At 47.1% G+C, this 25,259-nt stretch overlaps 1 protein-coding gene across 1 annotated transcript in view; it reads right to left on the bottom strand.

Moving 5' to 3' along the window:
• The window catches only part of LOC135808884 (sushi, von Willebrand factor type A, EGF and pentraxin domain-containing protein 1-like), a 108,226-nt gene that overhangs the window by 38,116 nt on the left and 44,851 nt on the right, over nt 1-25,259 (bottom strand). The window contains exons 7-13 of the mRNA XM_065322125.1: nt 22,472-22,648; nt 20,175-20,360; nt 19,508-19,693; nt 14,071-14,247; nt 11,602-11,787; nt 10,934-11,119; nt 3,233-3,409 (exon numbers count right to left, since the gene is read on the bottom strand). Coding sequence (XP_065178197.1) covers nt 3,233-3,409; nt 10,934-11,119; nt 11,602-11,787; nt 14,071-14,247; nt 19,508-19,693; nt 20,175-20,360; nt 22,472-22,648 — 1,275 coding nt within the window. The remainder of the gene's footprint in view (nt 1-3,232; nt 3,410-10,933; nt 11,120-11,601; nt 11,788-14,070; nt 14,248-19,507; nt 19,694-20,174; nt 20,361-22,471; nt 22,649-25,259) is intronic.

Consider the following 25,259-nt stretch of genomic DNA (forward strand, 5'->3'; position numbering starts at 1 on the left):
TTGTCCGGACCGGACGCCTTGCCAACGTCGAGCTGGTTCAGGAGGCGTTTCACTGTTTGCAGGCGGAAGTGGATTCGGCTAAGTGGGGTGACCCCGGGTTGGCGAACATGAGGGAGATCCCCCGGGCCCAAGTCATCATCTCCAAGGCTACATTTATTGGCGAAGTAGCGACCAAGGCAGTTCGCTTTGGCAGCATTCATACGGAGTTGGTGACCAGCGTCATCTACCAAGCATGGTATAGACGAGCCATGACTGGCGCCAGCAGCAGATTTGAGCACCGACCACCATTGCTTGTCTTTCAGGCCTCCGCGTGACAGTTTCCGACGAACTCTCAGTTCCCAGGATGTGCGAGCTCGCACATTCGCGAGGATAGCATCTTCTACTGAGCGCATGAAGCAAGCCTTGTGGGCTTCGCTGAAAATATTGTGTCTCCAGGCCTTCCATGCCTTGTCTTTAGTGTTCAATGCTGTGGTGCACTCAGGAGTCCACCATTTGGGGTCTGCTGGGCGGGTAACAAGCTGCTTGGCGGGGATAAATTTCTGCATGCCACTGGAGATGACGTCACTTAGCTTCCTGCAGGACTCTTCAGGGTCGTCAGTCACAATGGTGGACCAGTCAGTACAGTAAGATCGGGCGCCGAAGAACACCTCGCCGAAGAACACCCAGGCTGGAAAACCGGCAAAATTTAAGAACAGTCCAGGCTAGAATTATCAGATTTAAGAACACTTTTAAAATTTTCATACATGTACTTACACGAAGTTGCGAATTTACACGTAGATCTACATTGTACATGTATGGGAGGTGAGTACATGTCATGTACACGTGTAAACAGTAACTGCGACATGTACAGTCATTCCCATTTACGACACCCACTAGTTTAGAAGTACTACATTGCACTACATGTACATGTACATGACAAACGTCATGACGTCACTCGACTCGCCGCGCGCGTGTGAATAAGAACGGTCTGGCTAGAATCAAAATTTTAAGAACTTTCCTAGGCTGCGCTCGAGCCCCTGCGTTCTTCGGCGCCCGATCTTACTGTAGTGCGATAGAAGGCCCGCAGGCGCCCCCAGTCTGCCTGATTGTAGCGCCAGACAGTCCTGGAGGTAGCTTGCTCAGCATCAGGGGTGAGGTAAAAGTCGGCAAGAACAACCCCATGGTCAGAGCGACCAAGTGGCGCTTTGACAGTGGTGTCGATAGGAACGGGCATGTTGGAGAGGATGAGGTCCAGGGTGTTCAGACCCCTAGTCGGCTGCAAGACATGCTGGTGGAGTTGATGCTCAGCACACAATTCTTCTAAGGCCTCTCCAGCTACAGTTGTTTTGCTGCTGCAGAGCCAAGTCTCGTGATGGACATTAAAATCCCCAGCTAGCACTATGTGAGTGCCGTGAGTGCGGGCCACGTCTAGTGCAGGTCCAAGATACTCAATCAGACAGGTGTCGTTGTCCGCACAGGATCCAGGCCGATACAAGGCACCGATAACAACAGATTGTTGCGTGGAAAGACTCACGGCGAGCCAGAGGACTTCGTGGTCATCAGTGGGAATCTGGTCGAGGTGCACTACTGGGAGGCCGGACTTCACCCATACGGCAATGCCGCCACCAAATGCATCCCGGTCACGTCGGATGGGAGGCGAGTATCCTGGAAATATTGTCTCAGAGGCTACGGTCTGGGCCGAGAACTTCGTTTCTGTGATAACCGCTATGTCGACGTTATCGTTGAGCAGTGCATGCTGCAGCTCTCCCAGCTTGTTGGTGAGGCCAAATGCGTTGGTCACCAGCCAGCGGAGCGGCGGAGCTCCACTGATCATTGCGGGGTGCCAGCAGATGCCGTGCTGTCGCTGTCAGCGCTGTCAGCACCATCCAGTGTAGGGTCACCTCTCGCAGCGCCGGCAGGGTGTTGTCGATTGGGCTTCGGGCGGTCTCGGTACTCCCATGGCCGGGCGTATAGTGGCCTTGGCCAGAAGTCCGGAGTTGTCACGAGGCTCAGGTCTGTGGCATCTATACAAATCCTAGCTGACACCTTTCCCGTCTGCGTTGTGTGGATGCTGCTGTTGTGAACACTGGCCGTTGATCCCACTGCCTCAGCGCGCCGCTTCACGAAAGTTTCGATGCTCTCTTCAGAGCAGTTTGTACCTAGGTTGCCCACAAAGATTACTGTTTTCTTGGCCCTGGGGGGTTCCTGTGCAACTAATTGCCAGCTGTCGTCAGCAATGATGTCCAGGGTCTGGGGCTCGTTGTCGTCGTCCTCCACACTGAGTCTGAAGTTTAGATCTAGGGGATTCTAGACTTTTACCACAGCATGAGCTGAAAAAGGAAGAAAAAACGTGCTCAGAATGAGACTCGAGTACACGCGTACTGTCCCAGCAGGTTCTGTGGTCCTGTGGATGTCGCTCATAGCTATATAGATGCGTAATTTCGCGTGACGTCTTCGAAGCCCTCTTGGAGTGCGCTAAAATAGAGACTGGGCTTCTACAAGAGACTGAGCTTGTAATAGGGCTTGAAAGTGATGACATCAAAAACGGCCAGGGAGTAGTAAGTTGACATTAGATTTCTATTTCGGATCCACTAAGGTGTGACTTTGCTATTGCCTCAGTATGTGGGTGCATATCAACCCACTCATGTCGTATGCAGGGGTGACTTTTACTTCGCCACCAGTTGTAACCCCGCCCCCAGTAGCCAAATCAATCAGTTTCACTGGCTACATCACCTTGCTGTGAGTAAGACGGCTTGAAATGTGCTTGGATCCATACAAAAACTGGATCCAAGTGGATCAAGTTTTTGAATTTTTGAAATTATTGCTATGCTGTGACGTAGCACTTTCAAGCCCTATAGAGATGATACGGTATGTATGTACAGTGTACAGTGTACAGTGTATGAATGTGTGTATACCAGGGTTCTAGCCAGGTCAATATAGTAGGGGGGGGGGGGGCATGGAAAAAAGTTACCCCGTGACCGATTTTTTCCATTGTCCAAAATTGTCTTGCCATGCAAAATGCAACATACAGGGTGAACCCCGACTTCACCCCTCACAAATGTGCCTTTATGAACCCTCTAGTAGTGACTATCGACTGTATTTTCGTTGAATGGAGTGAAAAAACACAAAGTCGGAAAATGAGTAGGGGGGCGGCACTTTTTCACAGGGGGCGCGCAAACGAAGTAGGGGGGCGCTGCGCCCCCTACCCCCCTTTGGCTAAAACCCTGGTGTATACCATACTGATAACACTTACGTTGGCATGTAGGCTTGGCTTGAGACCATTGTCCAGTTCCTATACATGTAACTGTGAGTGTACCTTGTGGCATCTCATAACCTGTTTTACAAGTGTATCTTACAGTCTTTCCAAACTCAAATCCGTTGTGTGTATATCGACCATTAGTAGGTTGACCAGGATCTTCACAAATTATCCCTGTTAGAACAACAAAACAATTCCATACTGTTGTTATGAGAAGCTTTATCAGACATGGTCATCAGCGCATGGGTGACACTGACTCACGCTACTGCCTGGAGTTTGTGTTCTCTCGCACACCTCACATTGGAAACAGCAACAACCACAGAGCAGGGTCGGCTTCGGACAGCCACATTGCCTTGTTTCAAGGGAAAAACAGGGTTGCCAGAATTGAGGCAAACGATACAACAACTGCAGAATGACCACCCAAATAAAAAAATAAGCAACTTGAACTAATAAAATCAGCAGTGCAGAAAGATACAGCAAAGAAACCACCACATTCAGAGCAAAATAAATACATAGGGCGGTCGGGTGGGCCCTTGACAAGCAAGACAAAAAGAAGGACAATCTTTTTGCGCAAGCGCTGTTCCATGGCGCTCGCTCAACAATGATTACGTCACTACAGTGACGTCTACCTGCACTGCGTGCAATGACAAAATTAAATTACACATAAAACCAGCATCGCAAGTATTCGAAGTTCGGGAGAACAGTGCTTCTCGTTCGAATACTCAGCGTCTACACAAGCGTAGACTTCTCTCTCACACCTCACATTTGCTACAGCAAAACCACAGTGCAGGATCGGCTGCGGACAGCCACATTGCAAGACAACAAAGCATAGCCGAGCATGTATAGGACATTACAAGACGAATCAGCATGGATGCCAGGCAACTAGGAAAGATATACATATATACATTATGATCATAATTATGTCCGCTGTTCACATGACCACCTGCCCAATGGCACTTGAGACTCTTAGGAGGTTAGGCTTGGACTCCGAGAAATATGACTTCAAACCGGACTCACTCCTTCATCCTCCGTGGCGTTGAATTAGACGGTCTGGGATACCTGCAGCAGCCGCCACGGAGACACCCCCGGAACGGAGGCTATGTACACATACTTGTCAGGATCCTCTCCAACTGCCGCCATGGCCGCCAGTACTAAATCCCTTGCTCTGGAGTATGACGTTTGGGACCGAATAACCTTCCGCCCATGGTGGGTTCGGACTCTGCCAAACAATGTCGAGTTTGGTGAGTGACATACTTGCCAACCCTACCGGAATTTCCGGGAAAATCAAGGAAAAATCGCTTCCGTCCCGGTATACCGGAAAAGTTATAACATCAACCGGATTTTCGAAAATGTCCGTCAACACCTTTTTTTGTTGATTTTCAGTGTTTTGGACGCTCCCTCGCAGTGCTGTACCCAAAACGAAGGTGTAGCGGGCGAGAACGTTTGAGTAAGCGCATGGAAAAGCACTTTTTGTCGTACATGTTGTACTATTTACGAATGTTTTGTGGTCATGGTGACGCCACAATGATGTCATAAACAATATTTTGCACAATTATGATGTAAAAATTGCAGATCAAGGAAAAATGGGCAAAAGCAAGGAAACACGTCATGCTGTGTCAAGGAAACTGTTTTGCCAGGGGTTGGCAAGTATGGAGTGATCACCGCTGGCGAGAAACTGTTCAACTAGTTGTACTGGTTAGAGGTGTTGTTCCCAACGGCTGATGAACACCCAGTTACCTTCCCGGAACTGGTCGTTCTTTCTGCATTCCCGGAAAACTGCCATACAGTCTCGATGAATGGACAGGGCATCTACTCGGACATGAGAAAGATCATCCCCGCGGAGGAACCCAGCAAACCCTAATGTAATGAGTGCAGTGCTGCCAAAAAATCCGATTTTTCGGAAAGTGTCCAATTTTTGAAGGCTCTTCCGAAAACCGGTCCGAAAAGGATACGTCCGAAAAGCAGCCAAAATTGTCAGGGATCAGTACTTTCCTCTGCAGAAGTCCTGTATTTTCACTTTCGAGCACAACTAAAGGCACAAATCACAGTACATATGCTTCTAAAAAGGCTAGCGTTGGCCTGGGGAAGTGCAAAGTAGTAACACTACTAGTACCGTAAAGTACCGCCAGAGTGCCCCGTCTCGCGGTACTTTTGATTTTACAGCCTGAGAAAGGAAAACCGTATGGCAGAGTGCAACGAAGTTTGTACGATGTGAGAGTCTTAGTGTACTAAGGTCACGCTTGGCAGGGTTTTGTGTGGAGCTTGTGTCCGCTCGAAGGTACGGATTGACTACAAAACGTGCAATATGTGTACAAGGTTCATGTCGTATGACCTACAGACAGCAGACCACCTCCACAATACGACCACGAAAGGATGAGATGGTGGGGCGCTCTGGCGGTACTTTACGGTACATGCACGAGAATGCTGGCAACAGGGAGGTTTAGTCCCACGTATCCGTGGGTACTTTACGTGTGTGTTCCACGTGACAATCAGTGACCCACGTACAGACGTTTTCTGATTCACGACATACCGTGTATGGAGGCTCACCCACGTTCCGCCAGAACGTGGGTGAAAATCAGAATAGAGCGCATTGAGCGAGCTGTGAGGGTGCTCAGCTGAAGATGTTTCCGAAGCACGAAATCAAAATATTCGATGAGCTTCTTAGGCCCGGTTAGCTTCCTCTTTGACCAGGTTTGGGCCTTTCGCTTCATGCTTTTGTTTGTTCCGTGTGACTAACACAACATTGCAACGTAGGTGCCCTTCATCCACTTTACTTGTATCACCCACGTACGCGTTTCTGTTACGTGGGAACTAAACCTACCTAGTGAATACAGTACACTCATGTATTACAAAATTCATGACAACGGGGCGCCATATCGGGTACCATGGCAACAAAGCGAATTTTCTTCGTATTTTGGGCAATATTTTGAATTTCTGGAAAAATCGCAGAGAAGAATTTGCGCCATGTGGCCAGCCTTCGTGGTAAAGGGTGTCAGATTTTGGGCGAATATTATTTTTGGCAGGACTGTGAGTGTCAAGGTTTTGGAGATCCTGCAATTTTCCAGTAGACAGTGAGACCTTCAGCTTCTTGAGCAGTTTCGGTGTCAGCGGGGCTGTCCTCCTGCGCTGAGTGGCGAAAAATCTCTTTGCTGCTTGATGTAGCCTTTGCAGAATGGGTACTCGGCATGGATCAGGATGACTATAGGTGTTATGTTTCCAACTGATTCCATGAACCGCTGCAGAGACTGGCACTGGTGTACTGGAAGTGGCAATCTTCTTGACTAGGCACAATGCTACATGCAGCGGATCTGCCGGGAGAACTGAATACCTTGACATTTTGCCCACCTCTGCCACTGCGTGAAACTTGTCTTGTACTTCTTGACAGTTGACTGGGCTCTGGAGCCTTCTAACACGGTTGGTAGCTGTTGAGTCAACAGCGACATCTCCGATGACAGGTGCATTGGCCACTGGAGGTGTTGACGGCAATCTGCGGGTGATGTGTCATAGCGAGACATACAATTTCAGTGCGAGAATCCAAATACAGCCCAATCTTTGAGTAGGAGTACATCGTATCGACATCTCACTGCTGCTGTTGTTGCCACTATCATCGTCTTCTCAGAATCATCATCCTCGCCGTCAGGACTACCATCATCAACGTCATCATCATTCCAAGGTACACAGGTGCTCCATGGCTCAATGAGCTGGCCGCTAGCAGCAGGGACTCCAGAACACCGGGGGTTTTAGGTATCCGGGCCTGTGCACATATACATTAGTGTAAAGGAAATGCTTCTCCCCCTGGCCCTCGCCACACAACAACGCAAACTCTTGATTGTATCTTCAATACTCTTATAATTATTATACCAAGAAATGACGAGGGCGCAGGAGGAGAGAGACAAACTTTAGTAACTAAAGTAACACCAAGTTACTTGGTGAGGACAAAAAGGCTTACGGGAAGACTCCCGGGAAAATACTCGAAGAATCAACAAAGAACAAGCAGTAATAAACCGAGGACAAATCGTGACGACCAATCAGGGACTAATACGTACAGAACACATGACCAAGACCAAGACAACCAGACCACGGACGAATCACACACGACTCTCATTCCCAGACCAAACTAGCACTGCGCATGTACAGCATTCACTTGACAGTTACTCTCACACAGACGGAAGCACATCCCCAGTCATACTCTGACAACGCGTACTCTTGCATGCACCACATACCATAAACGTCACACATCACACCATACTCGCGCGTACACCTAGACCATATATGACATCAGACACTGGACTCCACAAGACAAGAACCAAATACAACGACATGCGTAAATCAATACACGACGAAATCCGTTACATTAGCACCAACACAAAATGAGCATAATGTGGCCTCAGCATTTGCACTGTGCAACTGTGCACTAACGTATGGCTAGCACTTTACACTTCGGTGTTCCCTTTCCAAACAAAATCCACGGGCATACGCCCTACAGAAATGTATCATCTCTTAAAGGGATGTTAACGCATTCTTTGACAAATTAGCACCAAGAAGTGCCCCGGAACAACAATGGCCACTATGCAGCAGAAAACCACATTGGTACGATCAGAGTGGCATGACTCTCATAGAACTCCACCATTGTGATAACTTTGCCAATCAGGTACAAAAATTGGGTAAGCCAAACATTCTCGCCCTCCCGTGGAAACATGAATGCATCTACCGCAACACAGCCTGGGTTCCACCATCGTGAACAATACCGATTAGTTTTCCTTGTGCTCACACTAGCAAAACAGTTTAGGGTGTGTGGGCCCCACTCTTCATCCAACCACTCAAAAACAACAGGCATGGACAATTTTCGAAAAATAGTCCGCAAGTTTGTTATCTTCATGCGGCACCCATTCTGCCACTAGCTGAATACCATACTGCTGGCAAATCCTATAGGTTAACAACACTATTTCCTGTTGCCGCCATGTGGAGCTCATGTTTCATTTGCAAACTTGGGGGGGGGGGGGCGCAATTCCCTCGAGCAGCTTCAAAACCTTTTGACAGGGTAAAACCGCCCCATCCACTATCACTAGCGTCGGACTAGGTCGATACTGCTTTTACTGGCTCGGATTTCCACATCGGCTTGCCATGCAGCTTGGCAAATGTGTTTGCCCAAAATCGGATTTCTTTAGCAACATCGCTTGGTAAAAACGTCAATGCATTCCATGTGCTTCTGCTTTCGATAAACCGGTACATTCCTCTTGTGCGGAGCCTGCCTTGGCCCTGGTGCTACAGACATAGAGAGCAAAGTCCCAGCCAGGCTCTCTACAGCTCGTGCTGAAACTGGTCTTTCGCGCTGCAATTCTGCTACCCTCTTTTGAAATTGCTGTACCCACCTGTTTGAAGCTATTATCTCACCGTGCTCAAAATCAAGCTCGAAGCCAAGCACCTCAACTTTACAGGAGGGTATCCAACAGCATTTGGTTGGGTGTGGAGTGAAACCTGCTTGAACTAAGTCAGCTTTCATTGCGGCTACAACTTTCAATGCACTTGGTGTGACTCATAACCCCAGTGCCATCGTCCATGTAAAATTGACAACGGATACCCTGCCGTCTCCAATACGCAAGCAAGGGCGATTTCAATGTGGTGATAACCACTTTTCAAGTCAAAGGTCACCACATAGTCTCCCCTCCCGTACACATCAAGCACTGTTCGGATGTCTTCTAGCTTAAACTGAAAAGATGCAAGGTGCTTGTTCTAAGGTCAACAATCAATCTTAGGTTTTCATCCCATTGTCCACTACACCAAAATGGGGGCTACATACTACTGGTTCATTTGCTTCCCTTGCACAACCCAGACGAAGCATATTTACCACTTCTGTTTCTACAAATCCTGCATGTTGGATTGCACTTTCAGGGCTTGCAAAAATCTTGGTGGAGGGACGTGATGAAAATGGAATCACATACCCATTTCTGATAACTGCTAAAACCATTCTTGATTCACCAATGCATTCCCAAAATGATACGTGTTGTGTTAGACCACCCACTATTACGTCATTCAGCCCTTCCCCTCCCTTATCTTCCTCACACACAAGCTGGGCAACCATGTACTCTGAACAAATTGTTTCTTCCAAACACCAAACATCATCATCAACATCATCGTCATCATCGTCACCATCATCAACAACATCATCAACACCGACAAACTTAGCTTTTGCTGAGCTTCAGGCAGTATGTGTGCCATCTCTCCGCAGTGATGGCACACAGCCGTGGACTGCCGGGTTGTGGGCGTGGATGGATTGGCTGGCAATCGTTGTGCTGGGGCAGGCCGGGCTGTTGCGGCACTCCAGCTGCCGGCTGGTGAGGGAGTGCTGGCCCGAAAGGGCTTCTGCTGGGGCTTCGAGCCATTCTTCCCCTATTTTGTGGCTTCGATTGCCAGGCGGGGAAGTTTGCATTAGTCTGTACTGGCCAAGAGGCCAGCCATGCCCCCCCCCCCCTTTCTGTGGACGCTGTGGCGGTGTTATGGCCATGGCGGCCCGCCACTGCCAGCCAGTCCAGCTTCTTCTGTAAGACCTCGCTCGCGCCCTTCAGTTCCTTAATAGCCTTCTCCTTTTGGGATTTCTTGACTCTTTTTTTAGCTGGTTGGAGGTGGCCAGATGACTGTGTAAGACATTCAAATTGGTGCTGATAACTCAGCCGCTTCATACCTGGCATCGTGATTGTACTAGGCACTGATTTGCTCCAATTTTTACTCTTCCGCTTCTTGTCACACCTCCTCTCCGGAGACGACTCCGACAACTCCGACGACGACGAGCTGGACGACGACGGCGACGACGAGGAAGAGGAGGCCGACTGGCCCCGTTTCCTCTCCTCCTGCCGAAGGAATCGGCTTTCCAGGAGACGCATCCTCAACTCTTCCTCATTTTGCGAGGAGGTTTCAGCTGTCTCCCGCGCAGCTTCAGCACGACGACCTCTCGGCATGATGGCAAAAATCGGAATAAGTAAAAGGAAAAGTTTGACACGTGCAACAAAACAGACTGCACCCTTGACAAGCAAGACAAAAAGAAGGGTAATCTTCTTGCGTAAGCGCTGTTCTACATCGCTCGACGCTCGCTCACCAATGATTTATTACGTCCATACAGTGACGTCAACCTGGACTACGTGCCACAACAAAATAATAGTACACATAAAAACAAGCATTGCCAATTTTCGAAGTTCGAGAGAACATTGCTTCTCGTCTCTTTCGAATACTCAGCTAACGAGAAGCGTACACAGGTGATTGTCGCGCTGGAAATGAAGCGTCACTGAAAGTGCGTATTCCTAGTGATTTTTTGGCTCTCAGGCAAAAGTGAAATTTTCTTTATACCTGAGACCTTTGCCGTTGGAAAATCCTACTTTTCAAAGGTATTAGAAGGCAGGTGTGATGATACTTGTTCTAACACCGTGAACATTCACTCTCGATCCACATTCATTCTCGCTCCATATATACTCGGGCAGACACAGAGACATAGACAGCAATGGCAACAGCACCCAAATTGAAGGGTTGTTGGCCGCAGCCAGATGTGAACATTCACGCTATCACTGCTGAGAATCCTCGATGCCTACCCACATTTGATTGGGTTGAAAGGATGCTAGGCCAGGATCATCCACATACCAATGGTACGTGTAAGTAAAATAGCTCTTCCTCACATTTCCCAAGAAGAATAAATAGGTTATCACTTACGTTGGCATGTAGGTTTGGCTTGAGACCATTGTCCAGTTCCTACACATGTCACTGTGAGTGTACCACTTGGTATGTTCTCCATCTTATAACCTGTCTTACAAGTGTATCTTATTGTCTTTCCATACTCAACTCCGTTTCGTACATATTGACCATTAGTAGGTCGACCAGGATCTACACAAAATATACCTGTTAGGACAACAACACAGTCCTTTTCAAACTATTATCATTCTTATGTTAACTGTTGTAAACTTACTCTTTGCATGGCTTAGTGACATTTTACTATGTAGGATCAAGTGTGTTTCCAGTGATATCATGAAAGCCTATTACCGAGTGTAAATACAGTACTGCTTCATGAAATCCGATCAAGCCAGTCAATGCAACGCCGGGCAATGTGCAGCCCTCCACCTGTTAACATTTGGATGTGAATTAGTGCAGGGTGTAAATTGAACTCACGCGTCAGGATTTCATTGAGCAGATCTGCACACGAGTGTTATTATGCTAACACATGCAAGCAGCCAGACAGCTTGCAAAACGATTTTTTCACTCGTAACACCCCCCCCCCCTCCCCCTCAGGTTGCTTTTCCACTCAGAGTCTTCTGGCAGCTCCATGTGGTAGTATTATGAGGTTGACTTTGAGACATCTAGCGGTTCCAAGTGGAGTCACTTACGTTGACACTCGGGTTTAGGCTGAGACCATGCCTTGGTTTCCATACACGTTGCTGTCAGAGTACCAGTTGGATGACCCACCATGAAATATCCTGTACTACATTTATAAGTTACTGTATCCTGGTATCTCACACCTGTACGTCTGGATTCACCATTGGCAAGTGAATCGAGTTGTGGACAGCTAATACCTGTTAAACATTCAACACAATTTTTAATACACACAAGGTTACCCAGACGAAACCCCAAAGCACTAAAAATTTGCGTGTTCAAGATTTTGAACTCCATATTCTTCAGCAACCACAATCACAAAAAGAGAGGTTTGAAACATCACTATAATAATGGGAAATCACGAAGTGGAAGCACGAATGACACTGAGTGAGTGTCAAAAACGCTCCCACATGCACACCAGGGCATGAAATAACAGTCGGACATCGGACATTTTCCCACTGTTTTTGGTCGTTGTCCGGGCGAAATATCCGGTTGACGGACAAAGTGTCCGATCGAACCGATACGAAAAAATACTCCATGGGCATTTGTATGCACGCAGGCGCTGTCAATTTTTTGTTACTCCGCCAAATCTTGATCAAATTCAACAATCGATAGATCTAAGTGGTAGAGAAAGCTCTCCGCTATCGCCTCGAACAGGTCCGAAGTCTCTCTGACGAAGTTTGAGTGAGCGGCGATCGATCAAACACTTTGAATTCTCTAGGCTGCGTGCTGCGAGTCGAGTCAGCAGATTTTTCTTGTGATTCAGGACAGGCAGCAGTGCTGGCAGGAACGAGAGCAGCACAGTCACGCGTATTCATTGAAAGGTAAAGCTTCCACTCGCAAAAAATTGAGTAGTTCCGAGCTAAATTCAGTGAAATGCCTGATTGAAGGAGACCAATTTCGTCTCAGATCAGGACCTGGACTCCCGTTTGGAGCGCGTTGTGGTGGACAATGAGTTGTCCTCTTGGCGAGTTTGGGCTCATTGTACTTCTCTCATCAAGAGCTTTCCAATGAGCCCAAGATCATCAAAATCGGTCAAGTAGAACCAAAGTAATGTTGGAAATAGAGTGCGCATTTTCAGGCAAGAAGCTCCGTGCTGTGCGAGTGGCCACTTGTGACAAGTGGACTGCTGAGTGAGACAAGGACCTTTCGACATCCATTTGGTTGGAGTATGAGAGATACAAAGACGATCGCGCCGGGGTGAAGTGCTTAGATGGAAGCTTTGTGTGCGGTTCGTCGAGAAGATTTGTTGGTCCAAAAACATCTTGGAGTCCTTCCTCGTTGAGGGAGAAAATTGAAAATGTCGGCTTTCAAAGACAAGTATGGCAAAATGGTATGTCCGGGTATGTCCGACCAATTGAAGTGTCAAGAAATTTTGTCAGAGCAACCCTGATTTCTTATTGCATGGCCTGCACACCATAAACGTTTCTTTTCTCCAAAATCCAAAACGGTATCTTAGCTACGAATATCTTCACATTTCACCAAATTGTCTCGTCTGGCTCATCATCAGGGTCAAACTTCTACACTATACGAGATAGAAATCCGTAACGGAATCTAGTGTAGCGAGTCAAAGAAAGAAAGCAAGGTTACAAGCAAATGTACAAAATAAAACAGTGATGGAGCGCGTTCTTGCACCCACGCTTTTACAGGCCCAGAGTTCAATCGACTCTGCATCACTCGAGCTGCGGTTACTTGAGCTGGCTGCTTGTGTGTCTAGCTGGTGGCGTAGAGTATCTCTTGCTTTCTCAGCCTGGCGTATGGCAGTGATGGGAAAGGAACAGTTCAATGCTGTCACCTAATTGCTTGGAAGAACCGTGGACAGGGTGACCTGTGTGTCACTACTGTGTGTTTCAACTGCACTTGTATATCTTGGAAGCCCTCTTGGAGAGCGCTTATAATAGAGACTGGGTTTCTACAAGAGACTGCGCTTGTAATAGAGATGATACGGTATGTATGTACAGTGTACAGTGTATGAATTTGAGTATGTATGTACAATTGTGGCAAGTGAAATTCGACACTTGACATAAGGGACTGGACCATGCAGTCTGCAGTCCCTGCAGCCCTGCATACGTAGTACACTGTGTTGCATTTACATACAACTTCATCTCTCTGATGACAAAACTCGTACTCATCACAGTCAAGGTTCACAGTCAAGGTTCAAAAGGTGCTGGCAAAATTGAAAAATGAATGAGGATTGGACACCAATACTCCTTATGTGTACCATGTTTGTGAACTGTGTGTATCTACGCTGTGACCTTTCGATCTGTTTGGGATGCATACGGCTCTATTGTACAACTTAGGTGCAGTGCATTACATCATTGGTGTCGATTTCCGGCGCGGTCCCCTATGGCAATTGTCGGATTTCACTTGCCACAACTGTACATGCACAGTGTATGTATGTGTGTATGTATGTTCAGTGTACAGTGTATGTATGTTCAGTGTACAGTGTATGAATGTGTGTATACCATACTGATAACACTTACGTTGGCATGTAGGTTTGGCTTGAGACCATTGTCCAGTTCCTATACATGTCACTGTGAGTGTACCTTGTGGCATCTCATAACCTGTTTTACAAGTGTATCTTACAGTCTTGCCATACTCAAATCCTCTCTGTGCATATTGACCATTAGTAGGTTGACCAGGATCTTCACAAATTATCCCTGTTAGAACAACAACACAATTCCACACAGTTTTTTTATGAACAACAACACAGTCCTTTTCAAAATAATTATCATTCTTATTTTAAAATTTGTAAGCTTACTCTTTGCATTTGATAGGGTTGAAAGGATGCTAGGACAGGGTCATCCACATACCAATGGTATTTGTAAGTAAAATAGCTCTTCCTCACATTTCCAAAGAAGAATAAATAGGTTATCTGTTGTGGTTCGCATTCAGCCCGCACACTACTCATACACAGTTCCACTGATACACACGGATCGGAGAGTTTAGAAATACATTGCATTGAAAGGGAACATGGAAGTAAAGGTAAAACCAGAGAGGAAAGACATGCAGCACAGGAAGCCAAGATGGATCCAAGGAGAAGCACATTACACACATGCGCACACTCTAGATACAGAGAGTGCTGCATAGCAACAGTAACTACGCGCATGGCAACAGTAACTACGCGCATGGTAACAGTAGCTAAGATAATCTGATAATGACGTCACACATAGCATGCATGTAATCTAGGACTGTGACGTTGCACATAACATGCATGCAATCCATAACACTCCTCCCCCCTAAAATGAGAAATGGGGAGTATCCACATTTGACCAAGGAAAACCGAAGCGATAGAGTAAAGAAAACGAGAAAAACTGAGAGCAAACCGTCACATAGTCAAGGAATAGGAACAGTGTAAACAGCAAAGTTGCACAGTACAGATAAGAGTCTACATCTCTTCAATCAGGCGCTTCGGAGCAGCACGCTCACGGCCAGAACGACGAAGAGGCGGACAGGGGCTAGCAGCTGGTGACGCTGGACTAGGCACAGCAGTACTAGATGACGGAAGAGACGGCTGAGGACTCGAAACTGCAACTGGACTAGTAGGTTGTGACGAAGGAACAGGCTGTACCGGAGAGGATGGCTGCTGCGGAGGCAACACAGGCACAGGAGCCGTGTCTGGAACTTGTGGAGAAGTCGACGGAAACGTGTCGACACAAACAGAAGTACCATCCGACTGGCACGCGCGCAAATGCTCAACGTGTATAGTACGTTGTCGACCATCATACTCAACGGAGTAGGTCAGGGGGCCAAAACGCTTTAGGACCACACCCTTCAGCCACTTTGGACCACCACGGGGCACAGGATTCAGGAACCAAACTCGATCGCCGGAAACAAAACCACGAGACGGCGGACCAGAAGACATCGTTGGCTGACGCATCGTGTCACCAAAGGATGGCTGCAACATGGAAAAACGGGACGTCGGGGTGAATCGCAATACCAAGCCAGCAGGGGAAACTCGCGTGGTACTATGCGGAGTAGTACGATAGGCAAACAAAAAACGACACAACTGAGCAGCAATCGAGACAGTGGGCGGACGTGTCTTCAACGATTTTTTTAGCTCTTGGACTATGCGCTCAGCCTGACCGTTAGATGCTGGATGGTAGGGAGGCGTGAGCTTGTGAATGATGCCATTTTGTGAACAGAATGACGCAAACTCGTGGGACGTGAACTGAGGCCCATTATCGCTCACAATAAACTTTGGGATACCAAAGTGGGAAATCAATTTCATCAAGCAAGAAATTGTCTTCGACGTAGTGGAATCACGGCCCATATCAAATACTTCGACCCATTTTGAGTAGGCATCCACGACAACAAAGAAGAAACGGTGCTCAAATTCGGCAAAATCAATATGCACACGCTCAAAAGCTCGGCTGGGGTAAACCCACGGGTGTGTAGCCTCCTTAGAGGGAGCTCGAGCAAATTGCTGACACAGCTCACACGATGCACACAAATCAGCAATATCAGAGTCCAACTTAGGCCAGTAAAAGAATGAGCGGGCAACTGACTTCATTCTGTTTACGCCAAGGTGCACAGAATGTAATTCCCGCAGGAGAGCTTGTCGAAATGTACTTGGAATGATTACACGGCTTTTCCAGAGCAAACAGCCTTGTTCAATGGACAATTCATCCCTAATGCGGCTGTACGGTACGAAACGTTCTGCTACATCACGAGGCCAACCAAATCTGAGAAATCGCATCACATCCGACAATACCTCATCACCTTGAGTTGCCTTGGCGACCTCTGGTGCAGACAGAGGAATGTCACCACATGGATCGGCGGTAAATTTGTTCATAGCATGAATGAGGACAGACTCCTGCTCTGCCGACAAAGGCTGGGGTAGACGAGACAAACAGTCAGCAGTCACATTGTCAGTACCCTTCACATGCTCAATACTGTAATCATAGCTGGCAAGAAACACAGCCCAGCGTTGCAAACGAGCAGCAACAGTGCTACCAATGCCAACATTAGCACCCAGAATACGTAATAACGGCTTATGGTCAGTACGCAACACAAAATGACGACCATACAGAAACTGATGGAGGCGCTTGATAGAGAACACAATAGCGAGACCCTCGCGGTCTATTTGGCTGTAGTTCTTTTCGGAAGCGGTGAGTGCACGAGATACAAAATAGATTGGCTTTTTCTCACCCTGCTCATCAATGTGAAATAGGCAACCTCCAATTCCGTACGGAGATGCATCAACTTCTAGCACGACAGGCAGGTCATTCTGATAATGTGTTAGGATAGGAGATGAGGTCAATGCATCTTTCACACTATCGAAAGCACGCAGGCACTCAGCCGACCATAACCAAACAGTTCCTTTCTTCAGCAGACAATGCAAAGGATGCAACATGGTAGACAGGCTCGGTACGAAACGACAATAGAAATTTACCATGCCAAGAAATGACTGTAACGAAGCGACATCGTGCGGCGGTGGAGCAGCAGAGATAGCTCTCACCTTGTCGTCGTTCGGGGCTATGCCGCTCTTAGAAACGGTATACCCGAGATACTGAACACTGTCCTGTAGGAAAACACACTTTTCCCTACTAACACGAATGCCATACCTCCGGAAACGGGCTAAAACTCGCCTCAGGCGGATGTCATGATCTCGCCGTGAACCTGCAGCAATAAGTCATCGAAATATACAGATACACCATCAAGACCCTGTACGATTTGTTCGATGACGCGCTGCCAAATCGACGGGGCACTGGAGACACCAAATGGCAACCTTGTATACGCATACAAACCACGATGTGTCGAGATGACACATAGCTTCTGGCTTTCCGCGCTGAGCTTCAGCTGCGCGTACGCTTGCCGTAAATCCAGTTTAGAAAACACTCTGCCCCCACCCAGAGACGACAACAGATCTGTGGGATTTGGTATGGGGTACTGCTGTGGATCAATGTGTTTGTTGATGGATACTTTGAAATCCGCGCACAAACGAATGTCTCCATTGCGCTTGCGTACAACTACAACTGGTGAAGACCACTCTGCAGCCTCCACCTTCTTAATAACGCCCTCACGCTCTAGACGATCAAGTTCACGATCTACCTGGGTACGTAACGCATACGGTACCGGACGTGCAGGGATACATCGGGGCACAGCCCCATCTCGCAAACGAATTTCTGCTATGTGTTCAGAAATGCAGCCAAGAGTGTCAGAAAACACGTCTGAAAACTCACCAAACACTTCTGCAGACTCTGGCTGCTGATCGACTGTGTGCAAAGACGCTGAAATGGCTTGCCAATCGAGACGAATATGTCTCAACCAATCTCTACCCAGCAGTGCACAAGAGCCCTCTTTTACAACGAGTAGAGAACACTCAACGACCTGTGCATTACACTTCACACTAACACGGGCTTCACCAAGAACAGGAATGTCAGTTCCACCAAATGCACACAAACGATTATCCGATTTACACAACGACACATCTGACCACTTAGCTTGCCACAGCTTCTCCGGAATGACGGTGTGCTCAGCTCCTGTGTCGAGCTCCATGAGAAGATGATCTCCATTTATCTCCAGATCGACGAACACTGGTTTGTTTGAGCTACTACCCACTCGGCCGACATTGTACATTTCGCACGAGTAGGAGTTGCTGGCTGGTTCACTGGCGCTCTGCTTGCTCTTGTCCTGTTGCTCTGCGTCAGCAGACAAATCATGAACTCTGCGCTGCTGTCCTCCCTTGTCCTTCTTCCTCTGCGACCGACAGACAACAGCAAAATGTCCAACTTTCCCACAGTTTGAACATTTTTTTCCGCGTGCTGGACACTCAGGGCTACGTGAGAAATGACCTTTCCGGCCACACGAAAAACACTCCGAGTCAGCATTCCTCGTTGCTGACTGAGTCTGTGTGCCACCTCCACGTGGTCCCGCACCAGAGTGACGATGTCTGCCTGACGAGTTAGCGTGATGTCCTGACGACGATCGTTGCTGATGAATGGACGATTCTGCAGAGCTGTCCATGCTCCGTGCTTGCACAGTCGCCAGTTCCCGCTGTCTGGCTTTCACCAGGGCATCTTTCAGTTTGATATTCTTCTCCTCCAGGAGTTTCTGGCGCAGCTTCGGGTCCGACATGGCTTGGATCAGTTGATCTCGGATTTGGTCTTCTTCGTCAGTGAAATTACAAAATTTCGCTTGATTCCTGAGTCGAGTTATGAACTGGGCCACAGTCTCTTTCTCTTTCCGGGCCATCTGTCGGAAAATGTGCCGCTCGTAGGGCTCGTTGGCAGTGACGGCAAAATGTCCATCCAAAGCGTCTGTCAGCGCCTTCAGCGCGTCTCCAGCAGTTTGGTCTATGGACGACTCCAAGGTATCGTATATGTCTTGAATTCCTTCTCCGCCGAAATGCAGAAGTAAGGCCTTAGCCCGAGTCTTGTCCGTTATGCCCTTCCCTACGACATAATACGAGAAAGATCTCTTCCATTTCCGCCAGCGCTCTGCCACGACATGGGCAGGACCGGTGACATCGAGACGCTTCAATGGCTTTTCATCTCCGGAATCATCCATCGTTCAACTTAAATCGCGGCCTGCAGTTTATCTTCGTCGCCAATTGTTGTGGTTCGCATTCAGCCCGCACATTACTCATACACAGTTCCACTGATACACACGGATCGGAGAGTTTAGAAATACATTGCATTGAAAGGGAACATGGAAGTAAAGGTAAAACCAGAGAGGAAAGACATGCAGCACAGGAAGCCAAGATGGATCCAAGGAGAAGCACATTACACACATGCGCAAACTCTAGATACAGAGAGTGCTGCATAGCAACAGTAACTACGCGCATGGCAACAGTAACTACGCGCATGGTAACAGTAGCTAAGATAATCTGATAATGACGTCACACATAGCATGCATGTAATCTAGGACTGTGACGTTGCACATAACATGCATGCAATCCATAACATTATCACTTACGTTGACATGTAGGTTTGGCTTGAGACCATTGTCCAGTTCCTACACATGTCACTGTGAGTGTACCACTTGGTATGTTCTCCATCTTATAACCTGTCTTACAAGTGTATCTTATTGTCTTTCCATACTCAACTCCGTTTCGTACATATTGACCATTAGTAGGTCGACCAGGATCTACACAAAATATACCTGTTAGGACAACAACACAGTCCTTTTCAAACTATTATCATTCTTATGTTAACTGTTGTAAACTTACTCTTTGCATGGCTTAGTGACATTTTACTATGTAGGATCAAGTGTGTTTCCAGTGATATCATGAAAGCCTATTACCGAGTGTAAATACAGTACTGCTTCATGAAATCCGATCAAGCCAGTCAATGCAACGCCGGGCAATGTGCAGCCCTCCACCTGTTAACATTTGGATGTGAATTAGTGCAGGGTGTAAATTGAACTCACGCGTCAGGATTTCATTGAGCAGATCTGCACACGAGTGTTATTATGCTAACACATGCAAGCAGCCAGACAGCTTGCAAAACGATTTTTTCACTCGTAACACCCCCCCCCCTCCCCCTCAGGTTGCTTTTCCACTCAGAGTCTTCTGGCAGCTCCATGTGGTAGTATTATGAGGTTGACTTTGAGACATCTAGCGGTTCCAAGTGGAGTCACTTACGTTGACACTCGGGTTTAGGCTGAGACCATGCCTTGGTTTCCATACACGTTGCTGTCAGAGTACCAGTTGGATGACCCACCATGAAATATCCTGTACTACATTCATAAGTTACTGTATCCTGGTATCTCACACCTGTACGTCTGGATTCACCATTGGCAAGTGAATCGAGTTGTGGACAGCTAATACCTGTTAAACATTCAACACAATTTTTAATACACACAAGGTTACCCAGACGAAACCCCAAAGCACTAAAAATTTGCGTGTTCAAGATTTTGAACTCCATATTCTTCAGCAACCACAATCACAAAAAGAGAGGTTTGAAACATCACTATAATATTGGGAAATCACGAAGTGGAAGCACGAATGACACTGAGTGAGTGTCAAAAACGCTCCCACATGCACACCAGGGCATGAAATAACAGTCGGACATCGGACATTTTCCCACTGTTTTTGGTCGTTGTCCGGGCGAAATATCCGGTTGACGGACAAAGTGTCCGATCGAACCGATACGAAAAAATACTCCATGGGCATTTGTATGCACGCAGGCGCTGTCAATTTTTTGTTACTCCGCCAAATCTTGATCAAATTCAACAATCGATAGATCTAAGTGGTAGAGAAAGCTCTCCGCTATCGCCTCGAACAGGTCCGAAGTCTCTCTGACGAAGTTTGAGTGAGCGGCGATCGATCAAACACTTTGAATTCTCTAGGCTGCGTGCTGCGAGTCGAGTCAGCAGATTTTTCTTGTGATTTAGGACAGGCAGCAGTGCTGGCAGGAACGAGAGCAGCACGGTCATGCGTATTCATTGAAAGGTAAAGCTTCCACTCGCAAAAAAATTGAGTAGTTCCGAGCTAAATTCAGTGAAATGCCTGATTGAAGGAGACCAATTTCGTCTCAGATCAGGACCTGGACTCCCGTTTGGAGCGCGTTGTGGTGGACAATGAGTTGTCCTCTTGGCGAGTTTGGGCTCATTGTACTTCTCTCATCAAGAGCTTTCCAATGAGCCCAAGATCATCAAAATCGGTCAAGTAGAACCAAAGTAATGTTGGAATTAGAGTGCGCATTTTCAGGCAAGAAGCTCCGTGCTGTGCGAGTGGCCACTTGTGACAAGTGGACTGCTGAGTGAGACAAGGACCTTTCGACATCCATTTGGTTGGAGTATGAGAGATACAAAGACGATCGCGCCGGGGTGAAGTGCTTAGATGGAAGCTTTGTGTGCGGTTCGCCGAGAAGATTTGTTGGTCCAATAACATCTTGGAGTCCTTCCTCGTTGAGGGAGAAAATTGAAAACGTTGGCTTTCAAAGACAAGTATGGCAAAATGGTATGTCCGGGTATGTCCGACCAATTGAAGTGTCAAGAAATTTTGTCAGAGCAACCCTGATTTCTTATTGCATGGCCTGCACACCATAAACGTTTCTTTTCTCCAACACCCAAAACGGTATCTTAGCTACGAATATCTTCACATTTCACCAAATTGTCTCGTCTGGCACATCATCAGGGTCAAACTTCTACGCTATACGAGATAGAAATCCGTAACGGAATCTGGTGTAGCGAGTCAAAGAAAGGAAGTAAGGTGACAAGCAAATGTACAAAATTAAAACTGTGATGGAGCGCGTTCTTGCACCCACGCTTTTACAGGCCCAGAGTTCAATCGACTCTGCATCACTCGAGCTGCGGTTACTTGAGCTGGCTGCTTGTGTGTCTAGCTGGTGGCGTAGAGTATCTCTTGCTTTCTCAGCCTGGCGCATGGCAGCGATGGGAAAGAGACAGTTCAATGCTGTCACCTAGGTGCTTGGAAGAACCGTGGGCAGGGTGGCAAGTGAAATCCGACACTTGGCATAAGGGACTGGACTATGCAGTCTGCAGTCCCTGCAGCCCTGCATACGTAGTACACTGCGTTGCATTTACATACAACTTCATCTCTCTGATGACAAAACTTGTACTCATCACAGTCAAGGTTCACAGTCAAGGTTCAAAAGGTGCTGACAAAATTGAAAAATGAATGAGGATTGGACACCAATACTCCTTATGTGTACCATGTTTGTGAACTGTGTGTATCTACGCTGTGACCTTTCGATCTGTTTGAGATGCATACGGCTCTATTGTACAACTTAGGTGCAGTGCATTACATCATTGGTGTCGATTTTCGGCGCGGTCCCCTATGGCAATTGTCGGATTTCACTTGCCACAACTGTACATGCACAGTGTATGAATGTGTGTATGTATGTTCAGTGTACAGTGTATGTATGTTCAGTGTACAGTGTATGAATGTGTGTATACCATACTGATAACACTTACGTTGGCATGTAGGCTTGGCTTGAGACCATTGTCCAGTTCCTATACATGTCACTGTGAGTGTACCTTGTGGCATCTCATAACCTGTTTTACAAGTGTATCTTACAGTCTTTCCAAACTCAAATCCGTTGTGTGTATATCGACCATTAGTAGGTTGACCAGGATCTTCACAAAATATCCCTGTTAGAACAACAACACAATTCCATACAGTTTTTATGAGAAGCTTTATCAGACATGGTCATCAGCGCATGGGTGATACTGACTCACGCTACTGTCTGGAGTTTGTGTTTTCTCGCACACCTCACATTTGAAACAGCAAAAACCACAGTGCAGGGTCGGCTGCGGACAGCCACATTGCCTTGTTTCAAGGGAAAAACAGGGTTGCCAGAATGGAGGCAAATGATACAGCAACTGCAGAATAACCACCCAGATAAAAAAATAAGCAAATAGAACTTATAAAATCAGCAGTGCAGAAAAATACAGCAAAGAAACCACCGCATTCAGAACAAAGTAAATACATGGGGCGGGTGGGTGGGCTCTTGACAAGCAAGACAAAAAGAAGGACAATCTTCTTGCGCAAGCACTGTTCCACAGCGCTCGCTCAACAATGATGTGACGTAAGTTAGTTAACTAGTACCTGAAAGGTCTAGCTAGATTTCGAGTGGATTTCGAAAGCGACGGGTGGGTGATTCAGATTGATACAGCGCCGCATCAAAATAAATTTTCTTGTCACACTGCGCAGGCAAGAGCAGCGCGACGCACAAGAAAGTAGTCGGCTACTCGGAATCAGTTCCATTTTGCAAAACGGCCGAGATCGCTCACCTGCGGGATCGCTCGCAAATCTGAGATCGCAGTTCCCTCACCTCCAGCTCAACGCGTATCCAACGTATCGTGGAGATTTGCAAGTACTGTACGCGTCATCGTCGTTCAAAATAAATCTTGCAAAGAGCGGCGACTGATATGAACCACACAGGCAGTCGTGCTGCCCACGCAAACTTCCTATAGAGAAGGCGACCGTCGCGATCGACTTCCCTTTAGCCCCATCCCTCACACAAACAAGTCAACAAAGAGGCATCTTTGGATTGAGGAGTGCTGGTTTCAAAACAACTGGTTTGAAGCTCAAAGTAGAGCTGCTGTTAGCTCAGAGCAGAGCAGGTGTTAGCTCAAAGTAGAGCTGCGGTTAGCTCAAAGTAGAGCTGCTGTTAGCTCAAAGTAGAGCTGCGGTTAGCTAAAAGTAGAGCTGCTGGTAGCTCAAAGTAGAGCTGCGATTAGCTCAAAGTAGAGCTGCTGTTAGCTCAAGGTAGAGCTGCTGTTAGCTCAAAGTAGAGCTGCTGTTAGCTCAAAGTAGAGCTACGGTTAGCTCAATATAGAGCTGCTGTTAGCTCAAAGTAGAGCTGCTGTTAGCTCAACGTAGAGCTGCAATGCTAAATGGATGTAATATCGCGCAAGGCAGAGCCGCAGCAAATAGCTAGATATCACCAGTTGTGAGAGTGGACCCGATTAGTGGGTACGATAATTATAATGATGGTGTGAATAAGTTGGATAGGGAGGGATGGTGGGAAAGGAAACACTGCTGAAGCACGATCCGTTGTCTGGAAGAGCACAACAGGGCAAGCAAGATTTGTTTTTCTTTTCAGCAAAACGGGCTGGTGCCAGGCAGCGGAGAGGAAGAGAGATGAGCCTGCGAAAGCGAGACTGTCCATCCTGAGCAAAAAATACTTGTCACCAGCACCGAGAGCAGCGACGAAGAATACCAAAAAAAGTAAGAACCCTTCCTTCGACAACAAACTCCTCATGGTCAGTTGTCATTCTTTACCATACCTTCCATCATACCAAGTTTTATCGTCTCAAGTGCTCGCGTTGATGTCCAAAGTCTAAGTTCAAATTATCGAAAGATAAGCGACAATATTGCTGACGCGGACCAAGAATATACAATATGATCACATGTCCGCTGTTCACACGCTCACCTGCCCAATGGCACTTGAGTTGTTCTTTCTGCATTCCAGGAAAACTGCCATACAGTCTCGATGAATGGACAGGGTAATCTACTCGGACATGAGAAAGATCGTCCCTGAGGAGGAACCCAGCAAACCCTAATGTAATGAGTGCAGTGCTGCCAAACCTTCTGATTTTTCGGGCAGTGTCCGATTATTGAAGGCACTTCTGAAAACCGGTCCGAAAAGGATACGTCCGAAAAGCAGCCAAAATTGTCAGGGATCAGTACTTTCCTCTGCAGAAGTCCTGTATTTTCACTTTCGAATACAACTAAAGGCACAAATCACAGTACATCTGCTTCTAAAAAGGCTAGCGCTGGCCTGGGGAAGTGCAAAGTAGTAACACTACTAGTACATGTTCATGCTTGTACCTGTACTGAGCGGATGCAGTTTTGCCTCTCCCTAGATTTGAAATTTTCCATCCTATAGATTCATTCTACTGGCATGTAGCTTGCGTTATTACAGTCGACCTACCCTTATAACCATATTTGCGTCAGACCAAGAGATATTGTTATATATATAAAGGGTAATATTGTTCGAAGGGTACTGGTTCATTTCATACATGTACGTCATAATGCATGATTTGTGTTCATTTCTACACTCTTCAGAGCGTAAAAACTTGCGTACAAGTATGTTCTACGCATATTATGTACACAGCAAGGCATCACTGGTGCCCCCATTGCATTTTGTCATGTCCCAGCGACTAATCAAGCGAAACTTGCCCTACCTGGATAGTGGCCTCCACATATTCCCTGCTAGAAATCGTTATAAAATGGAAAAATGCCAAGTGGTCAGCC

The sequence above is a fragment of the Sycon ciliatum genome, chromosome 2, assembly GCF_964019385.1.
Source record: "Sycon ciliatum chromosome 2, ocSycCili1.1, whole genome shotgun sequence".
NCBI classification, from domain to species: Eukaryota; Metazoa; Porifera; class Calcarea; order Leucosolenida; family Sycettidae; genus Sycon; species Sycon ciliatum.